The 16524-nt window shown below is 42.2% G+C and overlaps 1 protein-coding gene across 3 annotated transcripts in view; it reads left to right on the top strand.

The window, feature by feature from the left end:
- LOC137323717 (transcription factor Sp3-like) overlaps positions 1-16524 on the top strand; it is a 49745-nt gene that overhangs the window by 2322 nt on the left and 30899 nt on the right. For all 3 annotated transcript variants that reach the window (XM_067987568.1, XM_067987567.1, XM_067987566.1), the window contains one exon: positions 8939-10412. In XM_067987568.1, coding sequence (XP_067843669.1) covers positions 8939-10412 — 1474 coding nt within the window. The remainder of the gene's footprint in view (positions 1-8938; positions 10413-16524) is intronic.

The raw sequence follows: 16524 nt of genomic DNA, 5'->3' as shown, positions 1-16524 counted from the left end.
GCATTGGTAGAGCAACCAATGACTATTGTCTTTCTAGCTTTTGTAATGTGCGGTTCATGCGCCCATTCCAGGCAAGTCTTGGTGCAGTTACCTCTGGAATGCACCTATGTCTTTCAGCCCATCATAATCATCTGTTGATTCAAGAATTTCCAATTGTGGTCTTGGAAGACCATTATACTACAACAACGATCTCAAGCTTCAGCAGAAGCCACAGATCTTCATTTTAAAGTTATGGAAAGAAAGGATCCAAGAGTGCCAAGTAAAATGACACAAAACTAAAATTAGGGCTGGTTGTCTGGTCCTTCATTGTTTCCAGAAACATGCCTGTAAGGCTACTTGGTATAGTTTTAGTCTGATAATGAGAAATAGTAGGTAGGGTAAGTTGACTGGAGAGGGGGAAGAAAAAAACAAAATACCCTACACTGTAGAAAAGGCATCGCTCCATAGTCCTTATGCATTCCCAGCAGCATTCATCTTACCTGAGTGTGATAGAGTAAAGGAAAATGATTACCGGAACTTACGCGCCGACACACGTACACTCTCGTGTTAAGTGTTTAGTAGAATAAGGCCAACCAAATATGTATGGGAAAGGATCTCTGCAACAGAAGAATGTAAAAATTTGAAGGCATCTATTCTCATTGTGAAGCACAAGACATATCGTCTAGGACTCTGACCTTCAACTGGAAGAACACTTGGGTTTACACGTACCTGCTAGTATGATTCTATCCTGCCAATGACCTTGACCATGCTAATCCTACTAAATGAGGTAGTATGTACCTAGACCCCATATAGCCTCTTGTTGATAGCTTAGCAAAATTAAGGCTACAACTAAAATTGGAGTAGTTTTATCCTTTGCTTATAGAAGTGATCATAGATTCCTTAATAGTCTAGTAAATTTTTAATTGAAACCCACTCAAATATATGGACTATCATTTTTACCTTACCATTAGCAGATGTTCTGTGGCAAGGTTGTGATTTTTAGCTGCAAACCTGCCCTGTCCTTTTAAGGCTTAAATGTTCTGGAGAGGAATCATAAACAGACAAATCTAGGAAATTATAGCTGCTTGTGAACCCTTGGTGAATCAGAAGGTAATCGTAACTGCTTGTAAATATCCAGCTTCAAGTCAGCATAACCCATCATGAAATGACTGACTTGCTAGTTATTGGTTTCTTGTGATGTTGCTTATGTTGGGAGTTTGAAGGTGCAGTAGTACTGGAGAATGGGGACATGTAACGTTTTGTGCTTTTTTTTAAAACCTATTTGGCCTGCAAAGGATGTTGGGTTAACTTTTATATTATGAAATTAAATTCAGCCACAAGGGGGTTGACTTGTAGAAAGACACACACTATCTGGATTGTTGATTTATGCTTCTTAGCTGGAGTACCAGATGGAGGAGTTAACAGTATTGTGTTTCTTGCATGCCAGATTAGTTTGAGCCAATTAATTCATCTGACATCTCCTGGAGATATTCACACCTGTAATGCTAAAATGGCTTCCATTCATTGCCTGTTTTGCTAGGACCCCTATGATGCTTAATGTAGTTGCTGTAGCGCGCGCACACACACGAAGGGAAGGGACAGATGGTAGTTTTGATTGGCAGCTTAATGAGCCAATTCTTAACTCGGGTGGGGCAGAGATCAAGCTTAGCTTCTTTTTAGGTGGGGTAAAAGTCTGCAGGTTTTGGGTCTGACACAGGGAGGCAAGCATTCATTAGTGCTGGTCAATTCAGCAATACTGACTTGCAAAAGTGAAATAGCCCTCTGTCAAGGGCAAAGTTTGCATAATTTGTTATTTTTGATGACTGATAAGAATTGGGTAAATACTGTGCAAATAGTATTCTGTTCAGTCATGCTTTTCATGTTAAAATAAGTGAATTGGTTTATAGTTGGCTTTGACTCATTAGAGTCATCAACAGTCTGCCTTCCAGAAAGCAAGAGAAATGCACACGTTTGCAGAATGCAGCACATAACAAATTGCATTTATTTGGCACCTTTTAATGTAGATAAACCTTCCAAGGGAGAAAAATGGAAGTCAAGCCAAAGAAGGAGATATGAGGGGTGAACAAAAGCTTGGTCAACAAGGAGGGTCTTGAAGGAGAAGAGAGGCAGAGGGGCTTAGGGAGGGTATTCTAGAGCATTGAACTTTGGTCCTCTCCCCTTCAGCTGCCTAAGATATATCCTTGGGGGATTCCTGCAGTGGCGTTGCAGGGGTGAGAAGAGAAGCCAAACAAGGAGTCTTATTGTTATGGACCCCAGGTTACACTGTTATGTAACTACATGTTGGGCTGTAAAGCTGGGGATGTAGACTCCACGTAGGGCAGTGACCGATGATGCTGAACCCAAGAGAATATGTAGTGTGGACCCAAACTTGATGATAGTGCTGAGATTCTACTTGGCACTGGTGGTGTGAAGGCGATTTAAAATCTAAAAGTGAACTGAACAGAAAGTGATATTTAAAGATCATAAAGGTAGATTAAAATATTTGAGTAATTTGCCACTGAGGAAGAAGACAAGAAGTGAGCATTCCAACCAAAAATATTGGAAGTGGAGGTAAGAGAGACATTTAAGAGTAAACAGGTAGAAGAGAGGGAACCTCAAGTATGAGGTCAACAAAAAGGAGGAACTGTGCCAACATGAAGCTGAGCTGACATAGCAACGCTTATAGATGGTGGGTAAGGTCGAGTAACACTTGGCTCATAATTTTGTTAAATCCAATGCCACATTTTGAAAAAAGAAATGATATTGATGTTGTACCATAAGTGGAACAAAGACATATTGGCAAGTGGTAAAGCACTTGCAGCGATTTCTCTTGTCCATCCAATGAACTGTGATGTAATACATGCTATTCTTGATGCATATGATTTATCACCTGAAGTTTACAGGCAAAAGTTTAAGAAATTAAAGGAAAGTCCATTTAATACATGTTGAGTTAGACACTGAAGTGCTGATTAAAGAGTGAAAATGTAATGGACTGCAAAGATCTTTATTACTTAATATTGAGACAGAATTTTGGAAATGATTATAGACATCTTAAGAATATGGTTGCTTGATCAGGAATGGGAAAACTCAAGCAGCTAGGCAAAAGACCTGATCATTTTAATGCCTTGTGAATGAACCCTCACACGGGAGATCAAATGACCCACACATGAACCGTTTGGGGGGGGGGTGAAGAGCCAAGTGAAGGACTTGTTTGCTCAATTCTGAGCACCGCAAAGGCACACGTAGTAGTGGAAAATTGCTATGGGGCGTGGAGGAAGTATGGCTAGCCAACCACATCCAAGGGTTTTAGGAAAGGCAGAGCGAAAGCTTATACTTCACCCCACAGTCTGAATTTAAAAACGGAGTTTATTGAGCGCGCGTATTCCCAACCGCACGAGAGCCTGACATGGCCAGGATGTGGTTCTATACTGCACTTCATTCAGGTTGAAGAAGCCATATGCATCTTACCTGCTCATGGGCAAATCATGTGGGGGTAGCGGGTTAGATAATGTGCTGCCCAGCTGGCGGTAGAGTGAACTGTTTGTGCAAGTGGCAAGACATTTGCTGGGGACAACCAATGCCAAAAACCTGTGAGCACCTGACCAGTCTTGGGACAGAGCTGGTGGTGCGTGGTGGTTTCGCTGCAGAGGTCATGCAGGCAATTCAGTGCTAGCTGGGTGGTGCTAGATGACCCTGTTGCACAATGTATGGAACGGTGGTTGGAGTAAGATACCAGAGGTACGACACATCTTGTGCAGGTTTGCACAAGGTTGAGGAATCCTGGGGCCTGGGAGGATTGAGTAGCCATGGTGGCACGGCGTGTAGACTTTGCAAGAGCTGAAAAGTAATAACATGTCTTGTTAGTTTTTAATATATAAAAGAGCCAATTTCTTGTGGTGCTCAGTGGGAATCTGCAGGAATGGCAATACTGGGGAGGGGGACATGGGGTATGTAGCGCAGGTGAGGGGAAGTCATGGGGTTCAGCAGGACTAGGGAGGGGGAGATCTGAGGGTTTAACAGCATGTGGGGGTTTTTGGGATTTTGGAGTACTGGGGATGGGAATTGTAAGTAAATGGCAGCGTGGGGGAGAGATCTTGGGATTTGATATTGTGAAATAGCATACCTACTTAAGTCTTTACTAGTTGATCTTCCATGACATTGTATGCAGGTAGTCAAGACCAAATTAAGTTATTCAGGGTTAGAGGATGGAGAATAATGAAATCTATGTGGAGGGGGAAGGAGGTGGGAAGGGAGATGTCAATGTGGGAATAGAGGGGGAAGAGAATGGGGGAGAACCATGGGTTGGAAAATAATCATGGAGGGACTGCTGCAGTAAAATCATCTGTTGGGGTTTCAGGGTGATGCTGAAAGATTGCCAGTAGGGCACGGGTAGCTTAAATTCAGTAGCAACAGATGCAGTTTCATTTTTGCAATGCTGCCAGTGAGACTCAAGTTTAGACATGTGTGAGGTACTGCAGGAATGGTTATGCAGTGAGATTCAAAAATTGAAGAGGGATGAATTGGGAGAAGGAGGCTGGGGAAGGAGGAAAGGGAGGGTAATAAGGTGGGAAGAGGATGGCAGGGATGGGAAGAGGGAGAGACGGGTAGGTGGGCAGCATGGGGAAGGAGATGATGGGAGAAGCATGCTATTCAGTGGATTGCATTGCTGCCTAGGAAATCCTTTGTATGAGGTGTGGGGGCAGTGCTGGAAACTTGTCTGTTGGATGGGGTCGAAAGCTTTTGGATTTGTTTCTAAGAACATAATAGGAGCAGGGGCAGGCCATACGGATAATTCTGACACAATAATTGTGATGGATGCAAGACTTTTAATAGATATTAGTAGATTTCCCTGTGGCATTGTTTACTGAGTCGAGATACGAAAGTGTAAATTCTGAAATGTGATGCCTAAAGTGTGACCAGAAATGAGTGACACAGGAAGTGTTCACTATTAATAGCAGTTTCCCCCATGGTATTGCTGATGCTGCGTTGGAGGTTTTATAAGAGGTGTTTTGCCAAGTAATGTTACCAGGAAAACTAACTATCAGTATTGGGAGTGGCACAGGCATTTGGCAGCATTGGGAAGGGGGCCTGTGATTTGACATTGGTAGGATGAAATCTAGCAGTATTTTGATAGGGTCTCCCAGAGACTAGGAGCACAAGTACAAGGGTTCCAGGAACATTTGGGCAGATTGATAGAAGAGGAATCCTGGGACCATTGGGGAGGGAGGTTGTAGGATCTATGAGCATTGGGGTGATTCTGGCTGTATAGGGACTTGATCTGAGAGGGGGTCCAGGGATTAAGAATTGGAGTGAGGGCGAGGAGTTTGTGTATTCGAGGGAGGCAGAGTCTGACATTATTGGGGGAGCAGGATATAACAGCTTTGTAAGGAAGGTGTTCCCAGGCGAATTGAACCCAAACTACTGTTGGCCCATTTAGAACCGTCAGACTCCAACCCCCTTGTTCTCATGGCAGCCTCCTTCTCCTGACCAGTCCACAACCCCTTATGTGCCTTCTGGTGCTCCCATTGTTGGCCCATTCCTGTCTTTGTTACTGCTTCAAAGCATTTTAAGCATACATTTTCTGCTTAAGATTTATGGATGGAAAATCACCAGGAGTGCAGAAGTAGGAAATTTAGTATACTACTGGATGATCTCTTATGGCGGCGTGCATGATGACCGAAGCCTTTGGGTGAAGCAAGTTTAAGGGCGTGATATAATTGGACCAGGGCAAGCAGATGTAATTCAGTCCTTATTTTAAAGTCATACATTCTGTCCTTGTGTTTATATTTTCATTATAAATTTAAAATATCCATGTTTCTGATGTAAATCTGTCATAATGTAATTATTCTTTTGCCAATGGTTGTGTTGCAGTACCTCTATTGACAGCAAGGTGTAATTACAGCATGACAAAGTTTACATAGGCAGTTTCCATTATAAATATGGACATGGGAATTTATAATCAAAAAAGTTGACTGCAATTGTTAGATTTTTAATATATTGAGTTTATGACTTATATAATCTTTAAACAAGTTTCTATAAACGCACATCACCTCATAAAATGCTCAGTTGGTTTATGCAGTTTTTAAATCTAAGAACGTTCTTCAAACTTCAATAGTTTAGAAGACATTTTTTGACTGAATATATACACAACCAAAAATGGTTATCGAATTTTTTTTTAAAATCCATTGTTAAGAACATAAGAAATATGAGCAGGAGTAGGCCATACAGACCCTCGAGCCTGCTCCACCATTCAGTAAGATCATGGCTGATCTTCGACATCAATTCCACTTTCCCGCCTGATCCCCATATCCCTTGATTCCCCTCGAGTCCAAAAATCTATCTATCTCAGTCTTGAACATATCCATCGACTCAGCATCCACAGCCCTCTGGAGTAGAGAATTCCAAAGATTCACAACCCTCATCAGTCTTAAATGGCCGACCCCTTATCCTGAGACTATGCCCCCTAGTTCTAGACTCACCAGCCAGGGGAAACAACCTCTCAGCATCTACCCTGTCAAGCCCCTTCAGCATCTTGTGTGTTTCAAAGAGATCACACCTCATTCTTCTAAACTCTAGGGTGTATGGGCCCATTCTACTCAATCTCTCCTCTTAGAAGATTTATACAATTTTCCATAAACACACATCATCTCATAAAATGCTGAGTTGGCTTATGCAGTTTTTAAATCTAAGAAAATTCTTCAAACCTCAATGGTTCAGAAGACAAATTTTTTGACTGAATATATACACAACCAAAAATGGTGATCGAATTTATTTTAAAAAAAATCTTAACGTAAGAAATAGGAGCAGGAATAGGCCATACTGCCCATTGAGCCTGTTTTGCCATTCAGTAAGATCATGGCTGATCTTCAACCTCTGCTCCACTTTCCATAGAAAACAAAAATTCCTTAGAAGAATTTCTAACGATCGACAAAGAAACCAAAACAATAGCTGTTGCTGTTAACACGTTGTTTGTTCATAATGGATAAATAAAATATATGAAATTGTTAATACATTTATATATATTTATCACATTACTGAAATAAAAGCTTTGAGCATTCAATCTCTAGTTTCTTGCCAATATTTTTGGGAAGAAAACAATGAAGCTCAAATCCTCACAGGATGAGGGGACACCCTCCTACCCTTTAACTTGGGTTGCATGCTAGGAAATTCTACCAATTGAACATGTTCAGAATGCAGAGTTATATGGTGTTGGGTCAATATCCCAGAATTCTCTACCTAATGACAAAGAAGAATGGTGAAATATGTCTAAGTTAGGGTAGTTTGTAACTTGGATGGGGACTTGAAAGTGGTGTTGCCTTGACATTGCTGCTCATGCCTCTTTAGTGATAGAGGTCACAGGGACGAGATGCTGCAAAGTAACCTTAGTGAGTTGCTGCAGTGCATCATGCAAATCGTATATACTGCAGCCCTGTGTGCCAGTGGTAGAGCGGGTGGATGTTGGGTCCGATGGCATGGGCACCAATTAAACAAATCGGATGGTGTCACTCTTCTTGAGCATTGATGGTTTGTCCCTATCCAGTTGAGTATGCCATTAAACTCTTTACTTGAGCCTGCTCGATAATGACATTTTGAAGGGTCATGGGGTGAGCCACGTTTTGCAAGGTACCCAATATTTACCCTGTTCTTGTAGCCATGGTGTTAATATGGCTGGTCAAGTTAAGCTTTGGTCAATACTGATCCCATCCCCCCAAGATGATGATGGGAGACTCGGCGAGTGGCTGCTTTATTTAAGAATGTGATATTTATGGCTACTGTATTGATTACTTGATTGCAGGAGATGGCCAGCACTTTTTTTTAAAAGAACTGTAGAATAGATAAAGTTAACTATTGCTATAAATTTGAACAATTTTTTATGCATTCATGGGATGTGGGCATCATTGGCAAGGCCAGCATTTATTGCCCATCCCTAATTGCCCTTGAGAAGGTGGTGGTGAGCTGCCTCTTTGAACCGCTGCAGTCCGTGTGGTGAAGGTTCTCCCACAGTGCTGTTAGGTAGGGAGTTCCAGGATTTTGACCCAGCGACGATGAAGGAACGGCGATATATTTCCAAGTCGGGATGGTGTGTGACTTGGAGGGGAACATGCAGGTGGTGTTCCCATGTGCCTGCTGCCCTAAATTAGAGGTAGAAATGGGAGTGATCTACTTAAGGCTGACTCTTAACACAGGACATTTCATGCTCAAAACCACTCTACAGTTTATCAATTTAAATTGCCACAAAATTTATGCTTAAATTCTCCGTTATCCTATTCGTAATGCTGTGGTCATTTTTTGCTACAGGGTGGGAGGGGGAACCTTGGGTTTCTCCTTTACCCCACACTTATCGAGAGGAAGGAGGCAACTTTCTCTCAGTCCTGATATTCTTAAACTGGCTGCTGAGTGTGCAAGGCCTGGCCTACCTACTTGCTTTTTTTCCTTCATATTTTTTTCCTTTTGCCATTTCTGCCTTGGGTATCTCACCTGACAATATGACTGAGATAAACAACTTATCAGCGATAAGCCATGGGAAAAAACAACTTATTTTACGGCACTGTACTTTAGAACACCACTGTACTATGCCATCGTTAATAATTAACTTCCTGATGCACATGCTCTTCAATCTCCATTCAATGTTGTAAAATATTAGAGCATGTTGGTTTTGTGAATATTTAGGAACAAGAGATGCTGGAGACTGATGTGACAGCTAAGATCCTGGCAAGGTATAATTTTTAAAAAAATATTCATTTACAGAAATTAGACAAGAATTGTAATACTTTAATGCAAGCAACATGGCTCTCATTTCAGGAGCAAGTATTTAAATCAATGTTCAATAATCAAATTTTAATACTGCTCAACTGAATTTTTTCTTCACAGATTGAAAAGATAGTGCATAGTAATAATAATGGCACCCTGTAATGTTTGGACTATATAAAAATAATGCAAATCATGTTTTTTCTTCCAGCCGGTTGACTTGACTTCTGCACAACTAGCAGCATCAAATGGATGGCAGCTAATAACTTCACCCACTGCTGTCGTAACAAAGGATACTGCTGGTAATTTTGTGCAAATTACTGGACAGGTTCCAGGATCTCCAGTCACTGCTTCTGTACCAACAAGTGGACAGTATGTTTTACAAAGCCTGCAGAACCAGCAGGTCTTTGCTGTGGCTCCAGGATCATCCACAGCTGCTACTGGTGTAGTGCCTAGTGTTCAATATCAAGTTATTCCACAAATTCAGACTGGAGATGGGCAGCACTTACAACTGAGCTTAGCCCCTTCTGGTGCAGAAGCAGCATTACAGCAAGAAGGTAATGGCCATATTCAAATTATTCCTGGCACGAACCAAGCAATAATTGCTAGTAAGACTCCTTCAGGCAACATTCTGACTACCCAAAATCTTATATCACCAACTGTTTCAGTTCAGATACAGCAGAGCAATGCGCACGTCCCTGTTCAAATTCAAGGAGTAGCTTACGGTGGTACCTCCTATCCTGGTCAAGCTCAGCTTCTTACTAATGTTCCTGTTGGATTAACAGGAAATGTTACTTTTGTGCCCATTGGAAATGTTGATGTTGATTCTCTTGGAACAGTACCTACTTCACAGTCCATGACTCAAAGTAACGCTACAGCGATTACTACATCAAGCCAGATGATACCTGTTTCATCAGAAGCTATAAATAGTATAGATACCTCAGCAAGGACAGATGAGCAAAGTATTACTGCAGCTGTGCAGACCTCAGCTTCTAGTGACTCTCATACTAATATAGCTTCATTTGTGCCAACAACTTCAGTGGGTCATATGGTTGTTTCTGATGACTGTATTGATGCTGTACAGCAAGCTTCCTCCAGCAGTAGTTCTTCTGCAACCTCAGATCACATACAGGCAACAAATATTCTTCATGTGAATCAAGCTACTGTTGATCAAACACAGATACAAGACATACAAGCATCGGCCTCACAAGCAGCTGACCATCAGATTCAATTTCAGTCACATCAGCAATTTAATGTCCAGCCACAGATTGTTCAAAGTATTCCACAGCAGGCAATGCAGACTACTGTTGCAGGGCAAACCATTACCACGCAAGCTGTTCCTCAACAAGCCTTGCAGAATCTTCAACTACAAGTAATACAAAATGCAGGCTCCCTGATATTACGAGCCCCAACATTAACTCCATCTGGAGAAATTACCTGGCAAACCTTTCAGGTGCAGAACATCCAGAACTTGCAAAATGTGCAAATTCAGAATGCACCAACCCAGCAGATAACTCTTACACCAGTGCATACAGTCACATTGGGCCAAGTAGCGTCCAGTGGGGCATTGACGCCAATTGCACCAGCTCCATTAACTGTTAGTAGTCCACAATTACAGACAGCAACTGTGAATTCATTCACTTCTTCAGGCATTCAATTGCAACACGGTGCACACAATTCAGCTAGTAAGTATATTGATTTAATTTGAAATCTATAATGAAATCCAATTTTTAAAAAAAAATTGAGATTAAGAATGTGTGAATCTCAGTTTGTTTTCTCCACTATCTCTTTTGTGGTTTTCCTGTGTCGTGTACCATTGCTGCTCTAAAATTGAGCACTGTGTGGTGTGGGAGCAACCTGAAATGTTTTCTGTTCCAGTGAGGATGTGCCTGGCTTCCACATGACAACCTGGCTCAGATTTGTAACTCTATATTGTTTGTCCATACTGCTGTTTTGCCACTCTGATAGAACATATTTAGGCTCCAGTGCACTGTGCAGTTAATTGTATAATTAACCTCACCTGACATGCTTGCATTAAATAGTTGCTGTGTATTATACTTACATACTTTTATACTTCAAAACTGTAATTGACCAGTGCAAGGAACTCTTAATGTTGCTCTTTAATTATAAGTTAATAACCAAGTTTCAGAATAAAACTGGACCCACGTGCCTATTTATTCATCGGAGTCTCGACAATCTTGCCCATTTTGAGATCAGTTAGGTGCTGTATGTTGCAACCAAATATTTTTAGCAATTAAGCTTCAGATTTTGCATTAGACTTATTTTAATGTTTACTTTGGTAAGAAACACAATTCTGGTGTGACTAGTGTAAAGTGGACTGAAGATCAGATTTGAAATGTCTTATGGGGAATAGATGATTGAAATAATCCGAGCTACAGAATATTGCCCCATTGATGCAACGTCCATGTACTGAAGAATCAGTCCAGGTTGTCAATAGAAAAAGCATTTTTAAAAAAAATGACCCTTGAAGTGGGGTGGGGGGGTGGGTGGAGAAATGAGTGGTAAGGGAGATGAGAAAGTGGACAACAAAAGTAACAAAAGTGGACAGCAAAAAGTAACTAAAGGATTGATTAAGAAAGGGAAGTTAGATTATGAAAAGAAATTAGCAAAAAATATAAAAACAGATAGCAAGAGTTTCTATAGTTATATAAAAAGAAAAAGGGTGGCTAAGGCAAACATAGGTCCCTTAGAGGATGAGACCGGGAAATTAATGGTGGGAAACATGGAGATGGCAAAAATGCTGAACAAATATTTTGTTTCAGTCTTTACAGTAGAGGACACTAAGAATATCCCAACACTGGACAAACAGGGGACTCTCGGGGGGGAGGAGCTAAATACGATTAAAATCACTCAGGAGATGGTACTCAGTAAAATAATGGGACTCAAGGCGGATAAATCCCCTGGACCTGATGGCTTCCATCCTAGGGTCTTGAGGGAAGTGGCAGTAGGGATTGTGGATGCTTTGGTGATAGTTTTCCAAAATTCCCTGGACTCAGGAGAGGTCCCGGCAGATTGGAAAACTGCTAATGTAACACCGTTATTTAAAAAGGGTAGTAGGCAGAAGGCTGGAAATTATAGGCCAGTTAGCTTAACATCTGTGGTGGGTAAAATTTTGGAGTCTATTATTAAGGAGACAGTAACGGAACATTTAGATAAGCATAATTTAATAGGACAAAGTCAGCATGGCTTCATGAAGGGGAAGTCATGTCTGACAAATTTGCTTGAGTTCTTCGAGGATATAACGTATAGGGTGGATAAAGGGGAACCAGTGGACATAGTGTATTTAGACTTCCAGAAGGCATTCGACAAGGTGCCACATAAAAGATTATTACTTAAGATAAAAAATCACGGGATTGGGGGTAATATTCTGGCATGGGTGGAGGATTGGTTATCGAACAGGAAGCAGAGAGTTGGGATAAATGGTTCATTTTCGGACTGGCAACCAGTAACCAGTGGTGTTCCACAGGGGTCGGTGCTGGGTCCCCAACTCTTTACAATCTATATTAACGATTTGGAGGAGGGGACCGAGTGCAACATATCAAAATTTGCAGATGATACAAAGATGGGAGGGAAAGTAGAGAGTGAGGAGGACATAAAAAACCTGCAAGGGGATATAGACAGGCTGGGTGAGTGGGCGGAGATTTGGCAGATGCAATATAATATTGGAAAATGTGAGGTTATGCACTTTGGCAGGAAAAATCAGAGAGCAAGTTATTTTCTTAATGGCGAGAGACTGGAAAGTACTGCAGTACAAAGGGATCTGGGGGTCCTAGTGCAAGAAAATCAAAAAGTTGGTATGCAGGTGCAGCAGGTGATCAAGAAAGCCAACGGAATGTTGGCTTTTATTGCTAGGGGGATAGAATATAAAAACAAGGAGGTATTGCTGCAGTTATATAAGGTATTGGTGAGACCGCACCTGGAATACTGCATACAGTTTTGGTCTCCATACTTAAGAAAAGACATACTTGCTCTCGAGGCAGTACAAAGAAGGTTCACTCGGTTAATCCCGGGGATGAGGGGGCGGACATATGAGGAGAGGTTGAGTAGATTGGGACTCTACTCATTGGAGTTCAGAAGAATGAGAGGCGATCTTATTGAAACATATAAGATTGTGAAGGGTCTTGATCGGGTGGATGCAGTAAGGATGTTCCCAAAGATGGGTGAAACTAGAACTAGGGGGCATAATCTTAGAATAAGGGGCTGCTCTTTCAAAACTGAGATGAGGAGAAACTTCTTCACTCAGAGGGTGGTAGGTCTGTGGAATTTGCTGCCCCAGGAAGCTGTGGAAGCTACATCATTAGATAAATTTAAAACAGAAATAGACAGTTTCCTAGAAGTAAAGGGAATTAGGGGTTATGGGGAGCGGGCAGGAAATTGGACATGAAGCTGAGTTCGGATCGGTCAATGCCCTGTGGGTGGCGGAGAGGGCCCAGGGGCTATGTGGCCGGGTCCTGCTCCGACTTCTTGTGTTCTTTAGATTTGTGGTTGGGATCAGATCAGCCATGATCTTATTGAATGGCGGAGCAGGCTCGAGGGGCCGATTGGCCTACTCCTGCTCCAATTTCTTATGTTCTTATGTTCTTATGTAACAAGGAGAATGTGATCAGAGGTAGTCTTGTCGATGATTGAGACCACAGATGTAGAAAGGTCATGAGAAGGCGAAGTTGATTCAGATTCTGCATCAATTGCTGAATGCTAATGCCTTGGCTAGAGTATTAATAGGTCGGAAAACATTTTTCTTTCTTGGATTCAATAATCCAATAGTTCCTTGTGTTCAAAGCGAGGAGATGGGGCAGGCTGGCTTTTTAGTGAGGGACAAGTTCAAGACAGCTGAGTAGTACATGCATTTGGCAGGCAAGTGTTGATACTGTTAATTGGTATGGGGAACCAGCCACCTGGCCAGCATCTCAGCTGTAACCCAAGTTGGCTTTTTTGGTACACTTTCTCCTGGATGATATTTTAAAACCAATTGCAATGGATAAAGGTAGAGAATCCCAAGTCAGATCAACTTGTATCAGACTGATTTCTTCCCCAAGTCCCTTACACCTATACACTCAAATTCTAGAGACACAATCAACATCCTTTGCTTGTGACCATGTTGCATTATCCTTCCTCAACCTCTCTGCACATTCAATATGGTTGAATGTGTTATCTGTCTTTAATGCTTCTCTATTCTGTTGTACTGTCTTCATATAGTTCCACTTCTACCTCTCCAAATGTAGCCAGAGCATCTCCAATAATGGCTTCTTTTCCTTTCTTGACGCCATTTCCTCCACAGCACCCCAAGAATCTCCCTTTGCTCCCTCCATCTTCCTCATCTGTGTGCTGCCCCTCATTAATCATTCACAGATATGGGGTGAGCTTTCACGTGTTACGGGAGTACGTGTAGCAGGATGAGTAGATTTAAGGTAGTTCGGATTGGAGAAGGGTTGGAAATGATGTATTCCAGGGCTCAGTGCTAGGTCCACCTTTTAAAAGTGATTGAACTTGGGTATAGGGAGAACAATCTTGAGATTTACAAAAAATTAGGGATTTGGTAAACAATGAGGACTGTAAAAGATGAAGATAGTAGACAAGTTAGCTGAATGGGCAGACAAGTGGCAGATGTAACAAAGTGAATAAGTGTAATATTTTATGGGGAAAATGAGTAATAAGTGGAAAGACACTGAAGGGTGTAGATGAAACAGCACCTAGGTTCAAATGTGTAATTCCGAGAGTGCGGGTAGATAAAGCTTTTTTTAAAAAAAAGTCTAACGGGTTCTTAAGTTTTATAAATAGAGGCATAGAGTAAGAGAGTGAAGAAGTAATTATGCAACCACCCATATCCTCTCCATCACAGCAATACCTTCCCCAATTGCTACCTCAGCATCTTCAATCCTTTAGCTTCTTACACGTGCCTTTGTTGCCTCCAGAATTGACAACTCCAGCACTCCCAGCTGGCCTTCCATCTTCTACCCTCCATAAACTCTAATACTCTGCGTATATACTGTCCTGCTCATCCAACACTTCTGTCCTCTTTGAACTGTATGGACTCTGTCCCCCAGTGCTTTAAATATAAAAGCTTTAAAATTCCTCCATGGCCTTACTGCAATTCATCTTTGCAATATTCTCCATACTTTCTGCTTCCCTCATCTTTCCCTCCCGACTCTCCTGAACACTCCAGTCCTCTTGACTCTTGCATTTTGTGCATTCCCACTTCTCTTGACCTCACCATTGGTGGAAGAACCATGTAAGTCCTATTCTCTGGAATTCCCTTCTTAAGCCCCTCCACTTCGCTCTCTCAAATCCTCAAAACCTATGTCTTCAACCAAATTTTTGATCACCCCTCCTTATCTTCTTTGCTTGATGTCTGTTTTCTGCATGTCTTCGGATTTTTTTTCAGTTAAAGATGCTATATAAAGGCAAAATAGTAGGTATTGAATGAATGCCATGTTCTGGAGAGCTTTGTGCCAGGTATTTTTTATGTCTCCAATCTCAGTTACATTTGCCCGAACATCCTCATTGTGGGTTACCATAAGGATATTGTTCAACAGCCACTTGTGACTTGCATTGTAGATTGCTTGTGTAGGGTTCATTAAGCCTAGTCTAAGTTCACTGCATGTTACTGTTGCGGGATAGATAGCACAATAGAAGCACGGCATTGTTAGCACACAGGTTCTCAATCCAAGTGGTTGGATTGGTGAGGCTGTATGAACCTATGTTTAACGTGCTGGACAAATGAGGATTGACTGCTACCGTATTCATTGAACAGGACTATTTCAACCAAGGTACTGTAAATCTTTTTTTTATTTGTTCATGGGATGTGGGCGTCACTGGTAAGGCCAGCATTTATTGCCCATCTCTAATTGCCCTTGAGAAGGTGGTGGTGAGCTGCCGCCTTGAACCGCTGCAGTCTGTGTGGTGAAAGTTCTCCCACAGTGCTGTTAGGAAGGGAGTTCCAGGATTTTGACCCAGCGACTATGAAGGAATGACTATATATTTCCAAGTCGGGATGGTGTGTGACTTGGAGGGGAACGTGCAGGTGGTGGTGTTCCCATGTGCCTGCTGCCCTTGTCCTTCTAGGTGGTAGAGGTCGCAGATTTGGGAGGTGCTGCCGAAGAAGCCTTGACAAGTTGCTGCAGTGCATCCTGTGGATGGTACACACTGCAGCCACGGTGTGCCGGTGGTGAAGAGAGTGAATGTTTAGGTTGGTGGATGGGGTGCCAATCAAGTGGGCTGCTTTGTCCTGGATGGTGTCGAGCTTCGTGAGTGTTGTTGGAGTTGCACTCATCCAGGCAAGTGGAGAGTATTCCATCACACTCCTGACTTGTGCCTTGTGGGATGGTGGAAAGGCTTTGGAGAGTCAGGAGGTGAGTCACTCGCCACAGAATATCCAGCCTCTGACCTGCTCATGTAGCCACAGTATTTATATGGCTGGTCCAGTTAAGTTTCTGGTCAATGGTGACCCTCAGGATGTTGATGGGGGATTCGGCGATGGTAATGCTGTTGAATGTCAATGGGAGGTGGTTAGATTCTCCCTTGTTGGAGATGGTCATTGCCTGGCACTTGTCTGGTGTGAATGTTACTTGCCACTTATCAGCCCAAGCCTGGATGTTGTCCAGGTCTTGCTGCATGCGGGCACTGACTGCTTCATTATCTGAGGGGTTGCGAATGGAACTGAACACTGCAATCATCAGCGAACGTCCCCATTTCTGACCTTATGATGGAGGGAAGGTCATTGATGAAACAGCTGAAGATGTTTGGGCCTAGGAAACTGCCCTGAGGAATTCGTGCAGC

The sequence above is a fragment of the Heptranchias perlo genome, chromosome 7, assembly GCF_035084215.1.
Source record: "Heptranchias perlo isolate sHepPer1 chromosome 7, sHepPer1.hap1, whole genome shotgun sequence".
Taxonomy (NCBI): domain Eukaryota; kingdom Metazoa; phylum Chordata; class Chondrichthyes; order Hexanchiformes; family Hexanchidae; genus Heptranchias; species Heptranchias perlo.
Note: the sequence above shows the minus strand (reverse complement) of the source record. Positions and strands in the feature narration are given on the sequence as shown.